Here is a 25,395-nt window from a genome sequence, read left to right on the forward strand (position 1 = left end):
ATGGCCAAGACCAAAGAGCTGTTAAAGGACACCAGAAAAAAAATTGGCGACTGAATCCCCAATAGGTAAGCAGCTTGGTGTGAAGCAAGTAATTATTAGAAAATGGAAGACCACTGATAATCTCCCTCGATCTGGGGGTCCACGTAAGATCTCACCCCGTGGGGTCAAAATGATCACAAGACCTCTGTCATTGCCAACCAAGGGTGTATAACAAAGTATTGAGATGAACTTTTGTAATTGACCAAATAATTATTTCCCACCATAATTTACTTATAAATTCTTGAAAAATCAGACAATGTGATTTTCTGGATTTTTTTCCCCTTCATTTTATCTCTCATAGGTGAGGTATACCTACGATGAAAATTACAGGCCTCTCTCATTTTTTTAAGTGGGAGAACTTGCACAATTGGTGGCTGACTAAATACTTTTTTGCCCCACTGTATGTGAAAAATATGAAACAGCATGACATCACAATGCCAAGTAAAACTATGATAGGAAACATGCAGTGACAAATTGTTGCCCGGTGCAGTCTGAGGAGGAGTACCAGATAAACTCTCGTTGGTGAAACTTCCTACTCTCCACCATGCTCCACTACAGAACTGTCTCAAGATGGTCCCCATAACAAACCACTTGATCCACCTGTCAATGTGGACCACTGGACCAGTGAACAACAAGCAGTGCCAAACAAATGCTCAGAGAGTAATCAGAAGCGTTTGGAAGAAACAAAGTCGATATAGGGTACATAAAAAATTAAAAAATGGACATTAAGCGAACTGATGACATCCCAGTAGCAAAGGTATACAATGCTCTACCTCGCCAATTCTTTGAGGAGGTTAAAGCCCAAATTAAATAAAAGCTTCATCCACAAATCCATTTCTCCATATACCGCTACAGTGGATTGCGTGAGGAAGAGAGATGCGAGCCTAAGACTTTGTTTTGACTACAGAGGGATGAACAAAAAAGACGATTCCAGACAGGCACCCCATACCCCGCATACAGGAGATACTCCGTGGTCTTTGAGGAAATGCTTGGTTCAGCGTGCTGGACCAAGTTAAAGGATATCATCAAAGAAGTGTCAGTGAGGACTCAAGAAAATTCACTGTATGAATGGAACAGGATTCCATTTGATCTCACAAACGCACCCTCTGCTTTCCAGCCCAGTATGGAAAAAAGTCTGGAAGGTCTCAGGGAACAAATATGTATTCCATACTTAGACTATTTTTTAGTCTATAGTATTACATTCACACAGCACGTAGATGATGTAAGGTCTGTTCTAAAACAAAAGCAACTTTGGAGAATTAAACTAAGACCAGACAAATGTGACTTTTTGAAAAATGAAGTCTGCTATGTTGGCAAGTGCTAATGATAAAGCCAACCACAAATATTAGAGTTGCACAAAGTTCTGGGTTTCTTGGGGTACGATATAAGCTATGTGCAGGACGTTTAAAAAACTTGTATGGCTTATTATCAGCAGATGTAAATACAGATCCAGAGTTGAGGCCTACTTTTAAGTCAGGAGGGATGGGACAGCTCCCCCACATCAGAAAATAGTGTGGAACAAGACTCACCAGAAAGCTCTGAACTATTTAGTTGATGTACTGACTAACCCACCTGTTATGGCTTACCCGAGATTTAAAGATCCCTTCGTTCTTCATGTAGATGCTTCAAAACAGGGACTGAGAGAAGTCTTGTATCAGAAACTGGAAGGCAATCTCAGAGTTAACAGGTACGGCTCACGAACACAGACACCAGGCGAAAAAAAACTATTGATTATGTTCGGGGAAGCTTGAGTTTTTAGCACTCAAATGGGCCGTTACAGACGGGTTTAGAGACTATGTGTTTTACACTCCCTCTGTAACTGTATACAGTGAATGCCACCAGACATCGCTGGGTGTCCGAGCTGGCCAACTTCAACACAACACTGAAGTATCAGTCAGGAAAAAAAATACTGATGCAGATTTCCTGTCGTATGCCTGTGAGTATGTATTCCCACGAGTGTACGTACAGAGCAGCGCTCCCCCGACACATAAGGTGTAATTTTCAACACAGTTGAAATGCAAAAATAAAGCAACAGCAAAGGAAAGCAAATGTATTTATACAGCGCATTTCATACACAAGGTAACTCAATGTGCTTTACATTATTAAAAGGATATAAAAAACAAATAAAAAAACAGCTTATAAACATTTAAGACAAAGAGAAAAGTAAAACTACAATTAAAGCAGTGTACAGTGTAAGAAATCTCAATTAAAAGTGGAAAAGCTCGAAAAAGCATGAGAAAAAAGAAGAGTTTTTAACCTGGACTTAAAAACATTCACACTTCTGTTGGCAACTTATTCCATTTGTGTGCAGCATAATAGCTAAATGCTGCTTCACCATGTTTGTTTTGGACTCCACTATTTGACCTGAGTCTGTGGATCTCAGAGCCCTACTAGGTTTATATTCCATGAGCATTTTTTTCATGTATTCAGGACCTAAACCATTTTGTGATTTATAGACCAATAGCAGATCTTTAAAATCTATTCTAAAGCAAACTGAGAGCCAGTGTAAATACTTTAGAATTGTAGTAACATGCTCTGACGTCTTTGTTCTGGTCAGAACCAGAGCTGCAGCATTCTGAATGAGCTGCAGCTGTTTAATTGTATTTTGGTGGAGTCCACTCAGAAAACCATTATAATAGTGTCTACTTGAGTCATTCCCGAGTCAGTATTCAACTTGATATAATATAGCACTTTCACAAGAGCAGATTTCATTGACCTCCTAACAAAAGTGCAATGTTTGGATGCTCAGGTTTGCATAAGTGGACCTAATCGTAGGATATGGAGATTAATGTTTCAGCAGGCTCAGTCAATTACACAAGTGGCTCAAAAAGTGTGTATTGCGCTATTCGTGAGATTCATTGAAAATTTCTGAATTTTTTGGGAGTGCAGACAACTTTACAAGGCAGACGGTTTCTGTCTCTATAAACAAGGGGTTAAGTTATTGGCTGCCAAATTTTTTTACTGTTTACATCATTCAATGACACCAAAGGAAAACATTGGCCTTGTTGACGCGGCTGAAGGACAAAAGGCGGAGGAGTCTCCAGTTGTACCTAAACAATCAGAGGAACAAGAAATAAGATGACAGGAGGCACAGAGTCACCAGCATCACCCAAACAATCGGAGGAACAAATGAGGAATGAGATGAGGCAGCATTTGGAATATCCCACACCCCTTCCCGCCCCATTGAAGCAAAGCCCAATGCAATACTCATTATCATATAGCCTAACTGCTCTATTAAATGTGACAGACAGGATGAAAGCCTTTGTCAATGTTGAAATCCAACGCACACCATGCCAATATCTTTCTCTCATCCCCCCTCGCCTGAAACCAACGTCCACTAAGATGCAAACGGCCCCTTCTCCACCCATGAAGAATCTTATCCTACAATTCCATTACAACATGCTGGCAATTTTTTGACTTGAGTTCGTTGTCACATTTCTGTGGGGCCAATTATATATTACTCGTGCACTCACTGTAGTTGTCTCGCCTCGCTGCACTATTTACATATCTGTTGTTGACCAATACTGGCCAATCATGCCAGAGTAGCATCTGCTCCATTTGCACACTGATTGAGAAGTATCTGCAACATTTCCACAATCAACATTGTCCCACTGCATACGTGCTAGAAGACTCTGCATCTTTTGCACAATTGTCAAAAAAAAAAATATATATATATATATATACCGGCATTACCTGACAACTAGCAACCCTTTATTGCTCAGTGACTGTATTTTTTATTTTTTTTTGTCAATGTCTTTATGTCTCAAAAGTGTTCTCTGTCAATTGACTGTCTGTTGTCGTACAAGAGCGGCTCCAACTACCGGAGACAAATTCCTTGTGTGTTTTTGTTGTACATACTTGGCAAATAAAGATGATTCTGATTCTGATCTCCAAATCTGACTGGTATGTGGAGGGTCATGACTGCAAATCAGATACAAACAACATTTTTCTCCAGAATAAGTCAGACCCCTATGCTAGATCAGGCATTTTTCATCCCTGTAATTACAATGGACAGAAAGTTTGTCAAAGAAATATTGCACAAAGAGAGTAGTACTACAAGCTTGGTGAGGATGAAATGTGAACCTATCAAACCATTGTCTCCAGTTATCTCTGCGAGACTATCTCTAGTCGATATCAGGTCACTGGGTAATCAATCAATGTTGATTAATGACATCATTACAACCTATGATCTAGACTTTTTGTTACTAATGGTTCTGGAACATGGTTCTCAGAAAGTAGCTGTAATACCAATTTAAATAAGGCAACACCAGCAAATTTTAATAGCATGAACATGTGCCAAATAGGAAAAAAAGGCAGTGGTATTACTGCTATTTTAAGTCATTTTTTCAGTGTAACGAAATTGTACTGGGTGATTTTAGCTATTTTGAATATCTCTGTTTTATAGTAAAAGGTGATCCAAAGGTTATTGTTTTAATAATTTATCATCCTCCAAGATACAATGGAAAATTTATGGAGGATTTTTCAAAAATGCTGTCAGTTATTTGTACTGACTACAACTATATTTGTCAAAATGGGAGTCTTTCACATTTATGTTGACAATAACATGGAAAACCTTTCAAAAGAACTGCTATATTAGAGATATTTGACCTCTCTCAACATATAAACAGTCCAACCCACACTGAAGGTCACATCTTAGACCTGGTCATCTCTAAGGATGTTGAAATTCTATCAGTTGACATTTAGGATATGGCTATTGATGACCATTTTTGTGTGTTCTTTGAATTACAGATTCTCCCATATGTTTAGACAACCTCTGTCTATTAAGAAAATGTACATTAATGAGAGTACCACCACTAAGTTTATGGAGACCTTAGCTATGTCACAAACTGTGAATGCTGAGACAGTTGATGAACTTTTGAATAACTTCACCAGGAAAATCTCAAATGTCATGAATGCTGTCGCACCTATTAAAATTAAGAAAATCTTGAGGTGACCTAGAACACCGTGGAGGAGCACAATGATGGTAAAGTCCTCGAAATCAAAGTGTAGGAAAGCAGATTGTAAGTGGAGAAAAACAACTCAAAATTGACTACGACCTCTATCGACAAAGTCTGTGTAATTTTAACCAAGAGTTGGTCAGGGCCAGACAGCAACACCTTTCTGAAATCATCAGTAAGAACCTCAACAATGAACCTCTATTTGCTGTGGTTGACAAGCTCACAAACCCCCCGAATCAGATAACTCCAGAACGCCTAACAGCAGATAAATGCAATGAATTTGGCTATTTTTGTGAAAAAAATACAATCCATCAGGTTAAATATCAGCACAAATCAGCAATATGATAACATGATGCAACATCTTAAGCCACCCAGGAAAAACTCTTATTACCATGTCAGAATTTGATAGTTGCCCAAAAAACTGTCGAGCAAACGGTTCAGCACCTGAAAACATCAATGAGCTGTTTCGACTCAATTCCATCTCATTTTTTCAAAACCATTGCAGAGTCGGTGCAAGTTGATTTGCAGCAAATAATCAATTGCTCACTTTTGTCAGGCCTGTTTCCTAAAGCTGTAGTAGCTGCCATTAAGCATCTTCGGAAAAACAGAACACTGGATGCTTCCATGGTAGCAAGCTATAGACCCATCTCAAATCTTCCTTTCATAGCCAAGATTGTCAAAGTTATTTTTAATCAACTCAGCTATTTGAACTTCAATGTACTTTTTGACAAATCAGGTTTCGGAATTCATCACAGTACAGAATCAGCTTTTATCAAAGTGCTAAATGATATTAAGTTGAATATTGACTCGGGAAAGGTGTCAATTGTGGTCTTGTTGGATCTCAGTGCGGTTTTTGATACGGTAGATCATAATACAGTATATTACTGAACAGGTTGGAAACATGGGTAGGACTAAATGGAACGGTCCTTAAATGGCTCAGATCCTACTGGAGGAAAGGAGTTATTTCGTAACAACTGGAAGTATCTCATTGAATGGTAATGACCTATGGAGTCCCTCAAGGGTCAGTTCTTGGACCCCTCCTGTTCAGTCTGTATTTGCTACCCTTGGGTCGAGTTCTTCAGAACCTTGATGTTGAATATCATAGCTATGCAGATGACACACAGTCATCGGGGTCATCAAAGACGGTGACGAGTCTGCGTATCGACAGGAGGTGGAGCGACTGGAGCTTTGAAGTCCGCTTCAGCAAGAGTTTAAGATTGCAGCTTGATGAAGCCACATCACCTGCAAAAAGCAGCGGCAATACTGACATCACCACACCGAAGCTCCTCAATGCCTTAGCTGTGGGTAGACATTCTTTCTATAGAGGTTATGAACAAAATTAGTGACAAAGGGCAGCCTTCGCGGACTCCAATCGTAATTAATAACCACTACCACCAACCAACAACCAAGGCACGGAATATGACCCACTTGGACTCAATGCCCCCGTCCTCTGCTGGGACATGGTCAAATTTCTGCTGGAGGAGGTGTGAGTTCAAGCTTCTTCTGACAGGGTAATCTGTCAGACTATTATGCCCCGGGTCAGGCAAACGCAACATAAAATGACAACACTGATATGTGATTAAACATGTTTTATTACCACTCACACTCAGGTAAAGTAAGTAATGTAACAATTCAAACAAGGGTGAAGCCAAGGCAAGAAACAAAATTAAACTATCTTTCGCAGAACTTGCTTTCTAAACACCATGTGAAACAAAACAAAAAAAAGCCAAAATATATTCACCAAACCTAACTCCCTAAACCAGGGGTCAGCAACCTTTTGGAAACTGATAGCTACAATACTTCATGAGTACTGAAAAATGTGAAGCGCTACCAGTTACACATTTATTTTTCAAATTATTTGGGGATCATCTCCTCATCGTTGTTGCGCCCGCTAGCTTGTCGCTACGAACTCTATGATTTAGTCATGTGGTACAATATTGACCTTTAAACGATACTATTTTTTGTGTAACTATTCCCATTATATATCTTACACCAATGCAAATATGATATTAAAAAGAGCAACACAAAGAAATTATTGGATGTACCTCACTGCTGAGCTATTTTTAGACCAGGTCCCTTGGGGGTACGAGGTGCCCGTGGGCACCATCTTGGTGACACCTACCCCACAGTAACAAAAAACATGAGAAAACTATTCAGAGAAAATGGCAGCTTACCCTGCTTCATGCTCTACTGTATATACAGGTGAATGTGTTCAGTGAAATGTGCTCTATACTATAAACTGTGTACTGTAACAAAATAATAATTGTTTTCGGCTCAAAATGAAAATTAACCAAGTCTGCGCGTGTGCTGGGGCCTAGCTCAGCTGACTTCGGGCAAGAGGTGGCTTACACCCTGAACTGGTTGCCAGCCAATCGCAAAGCACATACTGTATAAACAAACAACCATTCCCACTCACATTCATACCTATGGACAAGTTAGAGTCTTTAATTTGTTCCATTTAAGATCAGCTTTTTCATAAGAATATATAGATAATCTAAAAGAAGTATATTAACATACAGCAATCTCAGCAACGGCTTGGTAGAGGTTGGTATCACAAGTTAATAGCTTATTTATTGAACACACAATGTAAAATCCATCCATTAATTTTCTTGCCGCTTATCCTCACTAGGGTCACGGGCTGCTGGTGCCTATCCCAGCTATCTTCGGGCGGGAGGCGGGGTACACCCAGAACCGGTCGCCAGCCAATCGCAGGGCACATAGAAACAAACAACTATTTGCACTTACATTCACACCTATGGGAAATTTAGAGTCTTCAATCAACCTACCATGCATGTTTTTGGGATGTGGGAAGAAACCGGAGTGCCTGGAGAAAACCCACCCAGGCACGGGGAGAACAGAACTGTGAGGCAGATGTGCACTGTGTCGTCCACTGTACTGGCCCAATGTGAAATAATAATTTGTAATCGCACAGACATTGTCCAGGAAAAGTTATGAATCATCTCAAAATGTAACTTATAATGATTCTATTGGTTGATGACCCAGCAGTCCACAAAACGTAATCACAATCGGACAGTGGCACACAACAGACAACCATTACCTCTACGGCAGAGTTTGGGGTAGTGGGGTGAGCTCAAGCCTATCCCAGCTGACCTCGGGCTAAAGGCAGACTACACTCTGCACAAAGCACACCGTCTGCACAGAAGGCAAATGAATCACTCCACCATCAGTGACTATGGCTTACATACTAAAGCCAGCTCTTTACTGACATTCACTTTAATTTATGATTCATTTGTGTCACAAGGATCATAACCATCCATCCATCCATCAATGTTCTGTACCGCTCTATCCTAACAAAGGGTCGCGTGATGGAGCCTATCCAGGCTATCTTCGGGCGAGAGGCGGGGTACACCCTGAACTGATCGCCAGTCAATCGCAGGATCATAACACCATTAACACATATTTGTCTTCCTTCGATACGAATATTATGCCTAACTCCGTATCGGTATTTAAATATGGCTCTGTGACAAGAAAGTGTATTGTAAATTGGAATGTGGTATATAGCATATATTATCTTATGTATAGATAGATATGAATATTCCTAAATAGTGTTGCTACAGTATATTAATAATGTAACAGAGACAAAAGGGCTAAACAGCTAAATTCATACTTAATCCTACTCCTTTTCAAACATAAGTCATCAGGTTTGTGTATGCAGAGCTGCCAAATGTTAAGAACATCCATATTTGCTATGGAAATCACTGAATGTTGATTTGTTATGGCCGAAACACGTATTGTTCCGGATATTGGGAGGGGGGACAAAAAACTGCATCTGACATTACCGGCGCGTCCACATTGAACAGCTGCTTGGTGCACGCTATTTTATTTCAGCCCCCGGTTGCCAAGCCGCGGAGGCGAAAGTTCTCTTTGTGTCCGATGTCAACGCATTGTAAGTCACTGATCATCGCCTCCATGGTAGCGAATAAGCGACATTTCTTAGCATTCTTCTTGCAAAAGTGTCACGAAGAGAGATGCAGAATTAGCAAAGGTGAATTAATCCATGGCGGCACAGTTGGCGACTGGTTAGAGCGTCTGCCTCTGAGGAGCGGGGTTCAATCCCTGGCCCCGCCTGTGTGGCGTTTGAATGTTCTCCACGTGCCTGCGTGGGTTTTCTCCGGGCAGTCCGGTTTCCTCCCACATCCCAAAAACATGCATGGTAGGTTGATTGACAACTCTAAATTGCCCGTAGGTGTGAATGTGAGTGTGAATGGTTGTTTGTTTGTATGTGCCCTGCGATTGGCTGGCAACCAGTTCAGGGTGTACCCCGCCTCCTGCCCGATGATAGCTGGGATAGGTTCCAGCGCTCCCGCGACCCTTGTGAGGAGAAGCGGCTCAGGAAATGGATGGATGTATCAAGTTGTACAAGTTATAACTCACAATAATGGGGGTGAAAGAGGGGGAATGCCTGTAAGATATCAAAACAAATTTATTTATTTTAAATATTGATGAATGAAGGGAAAGTGGGCTGCAGCAAAAAGGGTACTTTTTTCACCCAGTCCAAAAGGTCAGTTGCTTGAGCACCACTTTGGGTCTGTGTGCATGCGCCTGCATATACTGTATGTTACTTTACATATTTCTGACAATAAGGGATGTTAATTCAAAACAAACTCCAAAAACGTGTTCCAATGTAGTCCACTTGGTCAGTGTTTCACCCTGCACATAATTTTCTTTCAAGGATAAATAGTTCTGGGTTCATGCAGGTTAGAAATGTATTTTCTTCCCTTGCCGAAAGTGGTGAGAGTGGTGTTTCTTCAGTACAGTACTTCACAACAAAGTACTGTATATACTTGTTGTAGAACATTATTAAGAAAACCCAGTCTGCTATTAAATTCTTAAGTGTTCAGATCATCACCTCAATTATCACTTCAATTTCCATGAATCAATGTACTAACACAATATCTGGATCCCATGTCCCCGCTGCTCCCTGGGATGGCTTTTTTCAGGAGAACAATTTTTCTGTACATTTTTTTTGTAGTATAGCCTCAAGTACATTTGCCTTTAACTCAATTATCACTTGGCTTACACTGTCAGATACTGATAGTTCTATAACCATTAGGATCCTTAAGAAAAAGGGAAAAGCTATTGCTATGACTCAGAGAACGATCACGCATTAACATTGGTAAGACAAACATATTTTCAACTTGATAGAGCTCGAGTCGGGGACTCACCGTCTCCCACACCATCTGCAGCAGACTAAGGGGAAGCAACGTAGTCACCCGTTTCCACCAAAAGCCTCCAGAGATGAACATGCTGCGCTGCGCTCGCTGAGCTGTATCTTTGCAGTTATTTACAAGCAAAAAATGAAAAATCAACTCCCTTTCCCGTTCTCTTTTCAGAATTGAAACGCATCAATATCGAGAAAAGGTCAAGTAAAGGTAGTTTATTTCAGTTGCTTTTCAGTCCGGGTTCTACGCATGAGAATGTCCGCGTGACGCGCGGAGAGGAGTCGGACTCAACTGAGGCAGAAAGGCTTCATGCGCTCGCTGTGGAAAGGAACAGAGCTGGAGGGGAGCGAGAGAGAAAAAGAAACGCGCTCGTCGAATGGAGGCTCCTACAGGGCATCTTTGTTTCGCGATGGAGTTTGTACGTAAGTCGGATACAACGTGAATGAATCCCGCAGTAAAGTCACTATTACAATAAAGACCTATCTGTATGCATATATATATATATATATAAACATTGTAGGCCAGAAATATATAATCAAATGGGAAAAAGAGGTAAGTACGGCGGTAACTCAACGTGTAATTTTATCGAGTGAAACGAGGACTCCCATTACATTATTGGGCTGTAATCTTACTTTACGACATTGTTACATGTAGATCTATTTCATCCATCCAGCCATTTTCCATACCGCGTATCCTAAAAAATATGTGCTCTTTAGAAGACGACATTTTATAATGCTTTCAATTTTGTAAAAGCAGTTGGGGCTACTCCACTTTCCAAACTGTCATGAACGGAACAGAGGATAGGACCCAAAAATGCACGACTCCAAAACAAATGGACAGTTTCCAAAAAGAGAGGTTTAATAGACGGGCATAGGTCGGTACACAGGCAGGCAATCCAAGAAAGGCAACAGTATCCAAAAACATGAGGCGAGGCGATAATCGGAACAGGGTCAAGTCTTACTGTGAGTCTGTGACGTGGAAACAAGGAATGCTGGAACGCGACGACAAGGTACAACGAACTGGCGACGAAAGGGAATGAGACACCAGGTTAAATATAAGGGGTAATTAGGGTGAACGAGGCACAGGTGGGGAAGATGCTCACAGGAGCAGGTGTGTATGAGACAGGGGGAAGACAACAACCGGAACACACACACACATGACACCAACTTGTCTGAGTGTTTTTTTATTTAATCTAATACAATACTGCTTTTCGTCATCATGTTTTGTGTGCAAGGTCAGTCTTTTTGAATTTGAAATAAAAAAATTCCAATACGACTCTCTGACTCATGCCTATGGAAGAATGAGAGATAAGGAAATTCTACAGACATTTTGTGGATGAGATTTAGGCAACGAGCAACAGGAAGACAAAAGAATTGTGTGAAAATGTACCTTCAATATAATTATGTTAAAATTATTATTACTATTAACTCTTAATTCCAAGTCAAAATGTTTTTAGCATAAAAGAAATAAAAGAAGAGGAGCAAGGTGAACTACCAGAATCAGAATCAGAATCAGAATCATCTTTATTTGCCAAGTATGTCCAAAACACACAAGGAATTTGTCTCCGGTAGTTGGAGCCGCTCTAGTACAACAGACAGTCAATTTACAGAACACTTTGGAGACATAAAGACATTGACAAAAAACAATTGTGCAAAAAGATGCAGAGTCCTCTAGCACTTAGAGCAGTTCGAATGGCTAATATCGCAATAGTCCGGTGCAATGACCATTGTGCAAAGGGCACTGAGACTTCAAGGAGTGTATGCGGTTTAAAGTGACAAGTAGTGTGATAATCTGGGACAATGGTTGTGCAAATGTTACAGATACTCCTCAATCAGTGTGCAAATGGAGCAGATGCTACTCTGGCATGAGTGGCCTGTATATGCAAATAGTGCAGCACGGCGAGACAACTACAGTGAGTGCACGAGTAATACATAATTGGCCCCACAGAAATGTGACAACGAACTCAAGTCAAAAAAATTGCCAGCTTGTTGTAATGGAATTATAAGTTAGCTGTTTAAGAAGTTGATTGCAAGAGGGAAGAAGCTGTTGGAATGTCTACTAGTTCTAGTTTGCATTGATCGGTAGCGCCTACCTGAGGGAAGGAGCTGGAAGAGCTGGTGACCGGGGTGGGGAGGGTCCGAGAGGATTTTGCATGCCCTTGTCTTAGTTCTGGCAGCGTGCAAGTCCTCAAGGGTGGGTATGGGGGTACCGACAATCCTTTCAGCAGTTTTTATTGTCCGTTGCAGTCGGAGTTTGTCCTTTTTTGTAGCAGCACCAAACCAGACTGTGATGGAAGAACACAGTACTGATTCAATGACTGCTGTGTAGAACTGCCTCAACAGCTCCGGTGGCAGGCCGTGCTTTCTCAACTACGTACTTCGAAAAAACTAATTTACACAATACATACTGTATTTTACTGGGCGGCATGGTGAACAACTGGTTAGCACATCTGCCTTACAGTTCTGCAGACCGGGGTTCACTTCCGACCCCGCCTGTGTGGAGTTTGCATGTTCTCCCCGTGCGTGCGTGGGTTTTCTCCGGGTACTCCAGTTTCCTCCCACATCCCAAAAACATGGGGTAGACGTAGGTTGATTGAAGATTCTAAATTGCCCATCGGTGTGAATGTGAGTGCGAATGGTTGTTTGTTGATATGTGCCCTGCGATTGGCTGGCGACCAGTTCATGGTGTCAAGACCAGAGTCAAGATGGACAAGAAAAAAACACTTTCAAAACAAAAAGGTGTTGCTGAGAAGTTGAGGGATGATAAAAAGAAATCCACTCACACATAAGACAATAACAGTTATTTGACGGTCATTCGAATTTGGCTACGGTCACACAGGAGTCCGTTTGCCAGCACAAGCCGCGGTGAGCCTGGCCCTCAACAGTTGGATATCGCCAAACACGAAAAACCTAGTGATATAATGGTTAGTTTTGTTTGAAAGTCTGTGATGCTTCTGGTGAAAGTGCTCATTTGGCTAACATTAGTTTGCTTGTTAGCTGCCTGGGCCTACATTTCACAGAGTTCAAAATTAGCATCGTTCAATGACCAAATGTTTCCTATATTCGTCAACCTGCGTACAGATAATGTTATTTTCTGTCATTGAGCTGATTCTGCTACTAAATTAATATAAATGAATATAGCTTAATAATTTGTACATGCGAGATCCTTTAAACATGGGCTCATTAGCAATCACAACAATCAGTAATTCCATTCCAGAGTGTGTATTATTATTAGTATTATTAGGCCTGCATAAAATGAGAAACAAAACCCGCAATATTGCAATATGACTTGTGATACATAAATGCGTATAGCTACAAGACATAATTTGTTACCACGTCTTAATTAACTTTCTCATTTTCTGTATCTTAGTCCAGGTTGTCTCGGCGATAAGTTTAGTGTGCATGATGTCAATATCTCTTGATGATGAACATTTGATAAATTGTGCAGCCTTATTGCGTATGTGTCTGGCTTTGTCGAGCCTTCTGCACAGGATGTCATGTCAGTAAAACTTCAGTCACGTGTTTATGCATATTTTGTTCTCTCTCAATCATAGGCCAGCATGCATGTTCCAGAGGGGACTCCTGAGAGTGCAGTTCAGTGATTGTCAAAATGTGCTATGGGTACCACTAATGTTACGCCGGTTCCCTCTATTAGTATGTGACAATCCCTGAATTAAATCTTAAAATGTGAACAATGTTACAGTGGCTTAAACTTTCTTTTTTTTAAAATCCAGTTCAGTATATGTGTTGAGTACAGTTGAGTTGTATATAACTTTTAAGTTCAATACAGTTGCATTTAAAAATTTATTTGTTTCCAAATATTTACTTGGGTACAATTTTTAATTTAAATTTTGTTCAAAATATTTGAATTGAATCTATTACTTATGTACATTTGACTATATTTAAGAATACTGTTAATGTTCCAACGGTGTATAATGTTACAGTGGCTTATAATAATATTAAATATACATTTTAAGAAAGAAACCTCGTCCTCGTTGTTGATGAACACTGACTATGACGCTACTGTATTTTAATGTTGGTCATTCTGGTGGTACTTGGAGATCCAAGTATTTTTGAAGGTGGTAGTTTGTGTGAAACATTTGAGAAGCACTAATCTACATGAACCACTTCAACTCGGCGTCCTCCATTTAAAAGCAACACAATGGTGTGTACTTTATATACTGTAGTGTCATGATTGTTCCATGTCCGTTGCATCTCTTCTAGGATCAGCAAAATGGGGGAAAATTAAATGAGAGCAAATGTGTGAATGAGCCTTGTCAGTCAGTCAGTGCAAGACAACCAGCAACTGAGCATGCAAATAGGTGTTTGCCGGGGTTTTAAGTTGCATTTCAGTTGCGTATTCACACCTTGACTTAATTCTCCTGGAGAGAATTCAAGACCAACGAATCCATGGTTCGCAAGTGGAGGAAGCAGGAAAACGAGCTTCGCCAAGTCAAGAAGACGAAGCTGAGCTTCTGCGGAAACAAGGCGAGGTGGCCCGAGTTGGAAGACCAACTCGAGCAATGGATTAATGATCAAAGAACAGCCGGGAGAAGCGTCTCTACTGTCACCATTTGACTGAGGGCAATAACGCTTGCAGAGGAAATGAAAATTTTCATTTTCAAGGCGGTCCGTCTTGGTGCTTTTGTTTTATGAAACAGCGCCATCTATCCATCCGGGCAAGGACTACCGTGGCGCAGCAATTTCCGGATTACAAGGAAAAGATGGCCATCTTCAGCTCCTACTGCAGTAAAAAGATTGCCGACAAATACATCCAGCTGAACCACATCACCAACATGGATGAAGTGCCGCTCACTTTCGACATCCCGGTGAACCACACTGTAGAGAAGAAGGGGACCACCTCGGACGGTAGCGCACAACGCGGCACGAGAAGTCGGGTTTTACTGTTGTGCTTGGTTGCCATGGTAATGGACAGAAACTGCCACCGATGGTGATTTTTAAGAGGAAGACACTGCCTAAAGAAAGGTTTCGAGCCGAAGTCATCGTTAATGAAACAATCGTTAAGGCCAATCAAAAGGGCTGGATGGATGAGGAGAAAATGAGAGAGTGGCTGAGTGAGGTGTACGTAAAGAGACCGGATGTTTTTTTCCACGTGTCACCGTCCCTGTTGATCTGTGACTCCATGCGCGCCCATCTCATAGCCGCTGTGAAAAACCAAGTGCAGCAAATGAACTCGGAGATTGCCATCATTCTGTGAGGCTTGACGAAGGAACTCCAACTGCTGAACATCGGTGTAAACAGGGCGTTCCAAGTGAAGTTGCGAGCGGCTTGGGAGCGATGGATGACAGATGGCGATCACAGCTTTACTAAGACCAGGAGGCAGCGCCGGGCGAGTTACGCCACGATTTGTGAATGAATTGTGGATGCTTGGGCTAACGTGTCTGCTTGCACTGTTGTTCGAGCTTTCGTAAAAGCCGGCATCATTTCTGAGGAGCCGCACGGCAACGAGACTGACTCCGACAATGACGAGAGGGAACCCGGCATGTTTGATGGAGAACTTGCCCAGCTGTTCATTTCGGGTACAGAACATGAGGACTGATGGATTTGTGGATGAGGATTGATCAAAAAATAACGTGAGTACATTGTTAAATACTTCAATAAAGTACAACTGAACTCAGTTTTGGTCCCGCTGCCTTTTTAAAAACGTACACGAGCATACATGCTAGCGTTTATTTTACCATGCCTGCGCCCAATAATACGGTGCGCCTTATGTATGTGTTAAATGCCGAAATAGACCCCGTAACTGAGACTGCGACTTTAAATACGGTGCGCTTTACGGTCGTGAAAATACGGTATTTCTTTCTTTTTGATCATCGGGTTACATGAAATTTGTGTTGCCGGCTGCCTGGCTTCCCATGGCGCGCATGAATTGGGCCGGTCTGTCCTTTACTCCCGGGCCACATTTTCCCCCCAGTCTGCCCCTGCTATGGGGTTTTTGAGTCATAATACTTTGCAAAGCAAAAAAACGCTGTACAGTGTTCAATTTCGCTCTGAACAATTTTTATTTATTAAGATAATTAGTTGTTTAGGGCGGCACGGTGGCCGACTGGTTAGAGCGTCAGCCTCACAGTTCTGAGGTGCGGGGTTCAATCCCCGTCCCCGCCTGTGTGGAGTTTGCATGTTCTCCCCGTGCCTGCGTGGGTTTTCTCCGGGCACTCCGGTTTCCTCCCACATCCCAAAAACATGCATTAATTGGAGACTCTAAATTGCCCGTAGGCATGACTGTGAGTGCGAATGGTTGTTAGTTTCTATGTGCCCTGCGATTGGCTGGCAACCAGTTCAGGGTGTACCCCGCCACCTGCCCGATGACAGCTGGGATAGGCTCCAGCACGCCCGCGACCCTAGTGAGGAGAAGCGGCTCAGAAAATGGATGGATGGATAGTTGTTTAGGTTCAGATTCACATTCAAGCACATCTAAAAATGCTAATATGCAGAAGTCCATCCATTTTCTGAGCCGCTTCTCCTCACTAGGGTCGCGGGCGTGCCGGAGCCTATCCCAGCTATCATCGGGCAGGAGGCGGGGTACACCCTGAACTGGTTGCCAGCCAATCGCAGGGCACACATAAACAAACAACCATACTGTTGGATTTATCTTACCCAACATTATAAAAAATAGACACAAAAGGAATGAAGACACTGGTTTCTTTTTCTCATGAGGAGGGTGTATGGGAGATTGTTCAGATCACAGCCTCTCAACACGCTCTAAACAATCCCCCCCCCCCCCCCGCTCCTGCAGTTATTTGAAATAGGAGGGATTTACAAATCATAATGTTCTAAGCAATAAGACACAACACAAAATATTTGATAATAAGAGGGTTTTTTCCCAGACATAGTATTCTAAATAATAAGACAGACAACACATAATATTGAACCAACACCTGTCACGACCCGACCACATCCGATCACGTCCTTGGTCCAGGCGCCCTTCCATCGGATGATGCTGAGTCTTCTTTTTGAAGGCGAGACATCTAAAATTGTCCATTATACTAATGCAAGCTAAGCAAATAAATGATAACTTCTACAATTTATCTAACATTTCCCTCCTGTTTATCATGTATTTGCACAAATTCTCATATCATTTTACAGTCACTTCATTTCGATTTTTAACTGTAGAATAATTTTTATGAAACAAATACATTTACACTCAGAGTAAACTTGTCATATATGAATGTTGTAGTTTAAACATCGTAATAATCTGTATCAGGAAACAAATCAGTTAAAGCAAAATCATCATTATCATCATTATCATTATTATCATCATTATCATCTTACAGTAATGGATACATCAGCTCCATACGATTCCATGTGGGTTATGGCTGTGGTGATTAATTTACTGATTAATGCCCGAATGCATGGGATACAACAACATCCACATAATGTCAGAATGGCTGCAAAAACAGCAATTGATATCAATATTGGTGAAATTAGGGTTTTATATTTACCAAAAACGTCCATTCGAGCTGTCCCACAAGGAGTGTTGATTGAGGGTCCGTAGACCATCGATGGCTCTGGTCAAGCTGCCATCTGAAGCAGTATTGTTTGTTCTCCAAACATACCGCAAACACCTCCCTCTCTTGCGAGGAGCATGTCGACAGCTATGCGGTCTTTGGAACGTCCTTGAGCTGCTCGTGCACAGCTTTCAACCCACTCTGAGTCCAATTTCCTAATCTCTGTACATTGAAGTGGATGTAGTTTATCGCATCAACATTTTTATTAATCGTACACCACCAGCATATGAAAGACTCAAATCCTCCTGCAACTTGGTCAGCCAATTTGTATTGATTCGGCACTCCACGAGGAATACTTATGGCGTGATGTATGTTGGATTATTTTGCCCCCTGCCAGGACAAATCTCTTTTTTGTATATGTTTTTTGTATATGTTCTAGATTGGACAAAAACATTAGTGCCCTTTCCATTAAATCTTAAACAGGCATAGGGTATACTGACACATGCAATATCAGTGATAATAGCGCATAATCTAGATATATCTTTAGGTAATCTATCAAACAGTCTATCATCTCCGCATCACCACCAGATGTCGCTCCGTGACACTGGCACAAAATTTGGTTTGACTTTTAAGATTACTTTACACTGTGTGTCGTTCAGTGGTCCTAATTTTTTTTCCTTTATTAATCATGTTTATACAAGTGAAATTATTTGGTGCTACTAAAGTAGAAAACATCGGTTTGTGTTTATCTGCTTCTTTTACGGGATATATAGGATCCCATGATTTACAAGGAACCAATCATCAGTAGTTATGTTGTTAAAATTAAATTAAAATTTGTCCACCTTTCTTTGAAGTTTTCAATGGCATTTTTGGTTTAACACTGTTCCTATAACACAGTACACAATATACAATACACAATATAACACAAGCCGTTTTGCTTAGGTTAAACTTCTTTCTATGTTCTTTTGCTGTTTTTTTTTTTTTTTTTTTTTTTTTTGACCAACTGGACCAATCATAACTTGTTTCACCAATGAGGTGTTCCCATCCAAAGCCTATAGTTGCATACCAGTCATATCCAAATCCCCAATTCTGCCCATTCTCTTGAGCATCATTGGTGAGAGCCGCATATGGAATTATGATTAAAGCAGCTTGATTTTGGGGGGCACAAAATATTAAACCTTTTTGCCGCATTTGGAGGCCATGCCCACAATTTTGATCATCAGCTGTACTCCTTTTGATACGAGTTAATGATTCAAATTTTTTTATTTATTATTGGGTTTGTCCTATTGGTCCAATTGGTAGGTGATTTTCTATCTAAAAAATGGGTTTTATCATTGAGGGTGGGACGTCCCATGTACCACAAAAACAAAACCAACACCATAGTAGCCAAAGTTGCTACGTAACAATTTATCGAATCTCATAACCAACGTGGGTGTGCCTTTCTGCTGAGTTCTAACTAAAAGGGTCGGTGTCTTTTTTCTTCACTGACCAGCAAGCGTTTTCAGAATCTACATATCTCCTCCCGCTCCGTTATCAGACTTTTGCTCACCTTCCCTATTTGAGTACTCAGCTGAAATGACTCTTTTACAGTGTGTTAAATGAACCCACGTGTTTCTTTCTGCTATTTTTTTAGGGCTGTAAAGTGTCAATCTATCTGTGCCACCATCCCTCCGGTTGAACCATGTGACACAGCATGGCTCAATATAGCAGCCCATTTGAATAGGGTTTTTTTTTTTTTCCTGTGCTAATTTAAATTTCATTTTGTAGTTTTGCACTTTGTTTTTCACAATAATTACGGTCTTGTTGTGGAATACTCATATTGGCTATCAGTATAGATTGTACCATCTTTATTTTTCATTAGTTTGCATGCCTCGGTTAATGCTACTAATTCAGCAGCTTGTTCAGCCAATTCCTGTCAATCATGCTGCGTGCCTTCATCAAGTAAGGGTATTAGTGTGGCTGGATTTAAGGTTGTGCATCGCTCAACAGTCAAATGTGGTTGTGACAGCAAGATGGCAATGCAAGATAAATGTCTTGCCGGTGATAAAAACGCCATATTGGTTTGCAATAGGAGAGCAGACACTGTATGTGGGACCTTAAGGGTGAACTGCTCTCTAGTTGAAAAATAAGCTATTGGTTTTAGCTTATCACCGTATTGTTGTGTAAGTACGGAGGTCATGCAATAGCTTTTACAATCTACCATTTGAATGAATGTTTTATCATTAAATTTGGAAGGCCTAGCGCAGCACTGGACACCAAATGTTGTTTAATGTCACAGAAGGCCTTTTCTGCCTCTGTACTCCATTAAACAGGTGATGTCATTTTAAGGTTGTTTTCATACATTAATTTTGACAATGGTGCAACAATTTCTGCATAGTTTGGAATCCATGCTCTACAATAATTTGTCAGACCTAAAAATGATTATTATATGTTTCTTCGTCTGTGGTTTAGGATTTTTTAAGACTATAGCTTTCCTGTCTTCTAATATAGTCCTTCCTCCTATACTTAAATTATGGCCTAGATATTTAACTTGTCTTTTACATCATTGCAATTTATTTTTTGTTAACTTTATGTCCCTCTTCTGTTAGATGATGCAGTAAAGTCAATGAATCTTTGCATGTCTCTCCATCTGTAGATGCCAGAAGACATGCGTGTTGTCATAACTTGTGAATAATTAGTTAGACTTTCACAGTAACCTTGCGGTTATCTAGTAAATGTATATATATATTTTTTTTTTTCTCAAATGTGAATGCAAACTAAAATTGACTGTTATTTTCTATTGGTCCTGAAAAGAATGCATTATTATTTGGTTATTTCAGGTTTTTCAGTGTCCAAACTCAGAATGTCCTGTAAATTGAAATCCACCTCCTCATTCTCTGTAATGTTTACACAAGAGGATTTGTTGAGTTGGGAAGCAGGCTGGCCTCGTCATGCGGTAGTTTGTCCGTATTCTCTTTTCTTTTTCTTTTTTTCTTTTTTAGGGCAGTCACGTGCAATGTGGCCTTTGTTTCCACAGCACCAACAGATAGTATTATCATAATAATTTCGATTTCTACCATATCTTACTCTCCCACGGTCTCTGCCGCGTCCTCTAAAATTATCTCTCTCTCTGCCTTGATAGTATATTTCTGCTTCTTCGTCGAGGAAGACATCTATCTTCTCTTTTTGTTTTTTGTCTAACACTCTTTCTGCGTGGAAATGCAGCCCTATGGGGGGCACAAGTCAGTGCAAACTGTAGGCCGGTCCCAAGCCCGGATAAATGCAGAGGGTTGCGTCAGGAAGGGCATCCGGCTTAAAACCTTGCCAAACAAATATGAGCGTTCATCCAAAGAATTCCATACCGGATCGGTCGTGGCCCGGGTTAACAACGTCCGCCACCGGCGCCGTCAACCTGCAGGGCGCTGTTGGAAATTCAGCTACTGTGGGTCGAAGTCGAAGTCAAAGAAGAAGAAGAAGAAGAGGTGGAAAGCGGGTTCTTCGGCAGAAAGAGAAGAGGAAAACACAGAGCCTAGAACTGAATGTGGGGACTTTGAATGTTGGGACTATGACAGGAAAATCCCGGGAGTTGGTTGACATGATGATTAGGAGAAAGGTTGATATATTGTGTGTCCAGGAGACCAGGTGGAAAGGCAGTAAGGCTAGAAGTTTAGGGGCAGGGTTTAAATTATTTTACCATGGTGTAGATGGGAAGAGAAATGGAGTCGGGGTTATTTTAAAAGAAGAGTTGGCTAAGAATGTCTTGGAGGTGAAAAGAGTATCAGATCGAGTGATGAGGCTGAAATTTGAAATTGAGGGTGTTATGTGTAATGTGATTAGTGGCTATGCCCCACAGGTAGGATGTGACCTAGAGGTGAAAGAGAAATTCTGGAAGGAGCTAGATGATGTAGTTCTGAGCATCCCAGACAGAGAGAGAGTCGTAATTGGTGCAGATTGTAATGGACATGTTGGTGAAGGTAATAAGGGTGATGAAGAAGTGATGGGTAAGTACGGTATCCAGGAAAGGAACTTGGAGGGACAGATGGTGGTAGACTTTGCAACAAGGATACAAATGGCTGTAGTGAACACTTTTTTCCAGAAGAGGCACGAACATAGGGTGACCTACAAGAGCGGAGGTAGAAGCACACAGGTGGATTACATCTTGTGCAGACGATGTAATCTGAAGGAGGTTACCAACTGTAAGGTAGTGGTAGGGGAGAGTGTGGCTAGACAGCATAGGATGGTGGTGTGTAAGATGACTCTGGTGGTGGGGAGGAAAATTAGGAAGACAAAGGCAGAGAAGAGAACCATGTGGTGGAAGCTGAGACAGGACGAGTGTTGTGCAGCTTTTCGGGAAGAGGTGATACAGGCTCTCGGTGGACGGGAAGAGCTTCCAGAAGACTGGACCACTGCAGCCAAGGTGATCAGAGAAGCAGGCAGGAGAGTACTTGGTGTATCTTCTGGCAGGAAAGGAGAGAAGGAGACTTGGTGGTGGAACCTCACAGTACAGGAAATCATACAAGGAAAACGGTTAGCTAAGAAGAAGTGGGACACTGAGAGGACCGAGGAGGGGCGAAAGGAATACATTGAGATGCGACACAGGGCAAAGGTAGAGGTGGCAAAGGCAAAACAAGAGGCATATGATGACATGTATGGCAGGTTGGACACTAAAGAAGGAGAAAAGGATCTATACAGGCTGGCCAGACAGAGGGATAGAGATTGGAAGGATGTGCAGCAGGTTAGGGTGATTAAGGATAGAGATGGAAATATGTTGACTTGTGCCAGCAGTGTGCTAGGTAGATGGAAAGAATACTTCGAGGAGTTGATGAATGAGGAAAATGATAGAGAAGGGAGAGTAGAAGAGGCAAGTGTGGTGGACCAGGAAGTGGCAATGATTAGTAAGGGGGAAGTTAGAAAGGCATTAAAGAGAATGAAAAATGGAAAGGCAGTTGGTCCTGATGACATTCCTGTGGAGGTATGGAAGCATCTAGGAGAGGTGGCTGTGGAGTTTTTGACCAGCTTGTTCAATAGAATTCTAGTGCGTGAGAAGATGCCTGAGGAATGGAGGAAAAGTGTACTGGTGCCCATTTTTAAGAACAAAGGTGATGTGCAGAGCTGTGGCAACTATAGAGGAATAAAGTTGATGAGCCACACAATGAAGTTATGGGAAAGAGTAGTGGAGGCTAGTCTCAGGACAGAAGTGAGTATTTGCGAGCAACAGTATGGTTTCATGCCTAGAAAGAGTACCACAGATGCATTATTTGCCTTGAGGATGTTGATGGAAAAGTACAGAGAAGGTCAGAAGGAGCTACATTGTGTCTTTGTAGATCTAGAGAAAGCCTATGACAGAGTACCCAGAGAGGAACTGTGGTACTGCATGCGGAAGTCTGGAGTGGCAGAGAAGTATGTTAGAATAATACAGGACATGTACGAGGGCAGCAGAACAGCGGTGAGGTGTGCTGTCGGTGTGACAGAAGAATTTAAGGTGGACGTGGGACTGCATCAGGGATCAGCCCTGAGCCCCTTCCTTTTTGCAGTGGTGATGGATAGGCTGACAGATGAGGTTAGACTGGAATCCCCGTGGACCATGATGTTTGCAGATGACATTGTGATCTGCAGTGAAAGCAGGGAGCAGCTGGAGGAACAGTTAGAAAGATGGAGGCATGCACTGGAAAGAAGAGGAATGAAGATTAGCCGAAGTAAAACAGAATATATGTGCATGAATGAGAGGGATGGTGGGGGAAGAATGAGGCTACAGGGAGAAGAGATGGCAAGGGTAGAGGACTTTAAATACTTGGGGTCAACCGTCCAGAGCAATGGTAAGTGTGGTCAGGAAGTGAAGAAACAGGTCCAAGCAGGTTGGAACGGGTGGAGGAAGGTGTCAGGTGTGTTATGTGACAGAAGAGTCTCTGCTAGGATGAAGGACAAAGTTTATAAAACAGTGGTGAGGCCAGCCATGATGTACGGATTAGAGACAGTGGCACTGAAGAGAAAACAGGAAGCAGAGCTGGAGGTGGCGGAAATGAAGATGTTGAGGTTCGCTCTCGGAGTGACCAGGTTGGATAAAATTAGAAATGAGCTCATCAGAGGGACAGCCAAGGTTCGATGTTTTGGAGACAAAGTTAGAGAGAGCAGACTTCAATGGTTTGGACACGTCCAGAGGAGAGAGAGGGAGTATATTGGTAGAAGGATGATGAGGATGGAGCTGCCAGGCAAGAGAGCTAGAGGAAGACCAAAGAGAAGGTTGATGGATGTCGTGAGGGAAGACATGATGGCAGTTGGTGTTCGAGAGGAGGATGCAGGAGATAGGCTCTCATGGAAAAGGATGACGCGCTGTGGCGACCCCTAACGGGACAAGCCTTCTTTTCCTTTCGGCTTGTCCCGAGAGCGAACCTCAACATCTTCATTTCCGCCACCTCCAGCTCTGCTTCCTGTTTTCTCTTCAGTGCCACTGTCTCTAATCCGTACATCATGGCTGGCCTCACCACTGTTTTATAAACTTTGCCCTTCATCCTAGCAGAGACTCTTCTGTCACATAACACACCTGACACCTTCCTCCACCCGTTCCAACCTGCTTGGACCCGTTTCTTCACTTCCTGACCACACTCACCATTGCTCTGGACGGTTGACCCCAAGTATTTAAAGTCCTCTACCCTTGCCATCTCTTCTCCCTGTAGCCTCATTCTTCCCCCACCACCCCTCTCATTCATGCACATATATTCTGTTTTACTTCGGCTAATCTTCATTCCTCTTCTTTCCAGTGCATGCCTCCATCTTTCTAACTGTTCCTCCAGCTGCTCCCTGCTTTCACTGCAGATCACAATGTCATCTGCAAACATCATGGTCCACGGGGATTCCAGTCTAACCTCATCTGTCAGCCTATCCATCACCACTGCAAAAAGGAAGGGGCTCAGGGCTGATCCCTGATGCAGTCCCACGTCCACCTTAAATTCTTCTGTCACACCGACAGCACACCTCACCGCTGTTCTGCTGCCCTCGTACATGTCCTGTATTATTCTAACATACTTCTCTGCCACTCCAGACTTCCGCATGCAGTACCACAGTTCCTCTCTGGGTACTCTGTCATAGGCTTTCTCTAGATCTACAAAGACACAATGTAGCTCCTTCTGACCTTCTCTGTACTTTTCCATCAACATCCTCAAGGCAAATAATGCATCTGTGGTACTCTTTCTAGGCATGAAACCATACTGTTGCTCGCAAATACTCACTTCTGTCCTGAGTCTAGCCTCCACTACTCTTTCCCATAACTTCATTGTGTGGCTCATCAACTTTATTCCTCTATAGTTGCCACAGCTCTGCACATCACCTTTGTTCTTAAAAATGGGCACCAGTACACTTTTCCTCCATTCCTCAGGCATCTTCTCACGCACTAGAATTCTATTGAACAAGCTGGTCAAAAACTCCACAGCCACCTCTCCGAGATGCTTCCATACCTCCACAGGAATGTCATCAGGACCAACTGCCTTTCCATTTTTCATTCTCTTTAATGCCTTTCTAACTTCCCCCTTACTAATCATTGCCACTTCCTGGTCCACCACACTTGCCTCTTCTACTCTCCCTTCTCTATCATTTTCCTCATTCATCAACTCCTCGAAGTATTCTTTCCATCTACCTAGCACACTGCTGGCACCAGTCAACATATTTCCATCTCTATCCTTAATCACCCTAACCTGCTGCACATCCTTCCCATCTCTATCCCTCTGTCTGGCCAGCCTGTATAGATCCTTTTCTCCTTCTTTAGTGTCCAACC

At 42.0% G+C, this 25,395-nt stretch overlaps 1 protein-coding gene across 1 annotated transcript in view; it reads right to left on the reverse strand.

Annotated features, from left to right (window-relative positions):
* Window positions 1-10,435, reverse strand: part of LOC133473643 (pituitary adenylate cyclase-activating polypeptide type I receptor-like) — a 74,574-nt gene extending 64,139 nt beyond the window's left edge. Inside the window, exon 1 of the mRNA XM_061765244.1 lies at window positions 10,184-10,435. Coding sequence (XP_061621228.1) covers window positions 10,184-10,264 — 81 coding nt within the window. The 5' untranslated portion in view covers window positions 10,265-10,435. The remainder of the gene's footprint in view (window positions 1-10,183) is intronic.
* Window positions 10,436-25,395: the final 14,960 nt, after the last annotated feature.

The sequence above is a fragment of the Phyllopteryx taeniolatus genome, unplaced genomic scaffold (genome assembly GCF_024500385.1).
Source record: "Phyllopteryx taeniolatus isolate TA_2022b unplaced genomic scaffold, UOR_Ptae_1.2 contig_33, whole genome shotgun sequence".
Classification (NCBI taxonomy): Eukaryota; Metazoa; Chordata; class Actinopteri; order Syngnathiformes; family Syngnathidae; genus Phyllopteryx; species Phyllopteryx taeniolatus.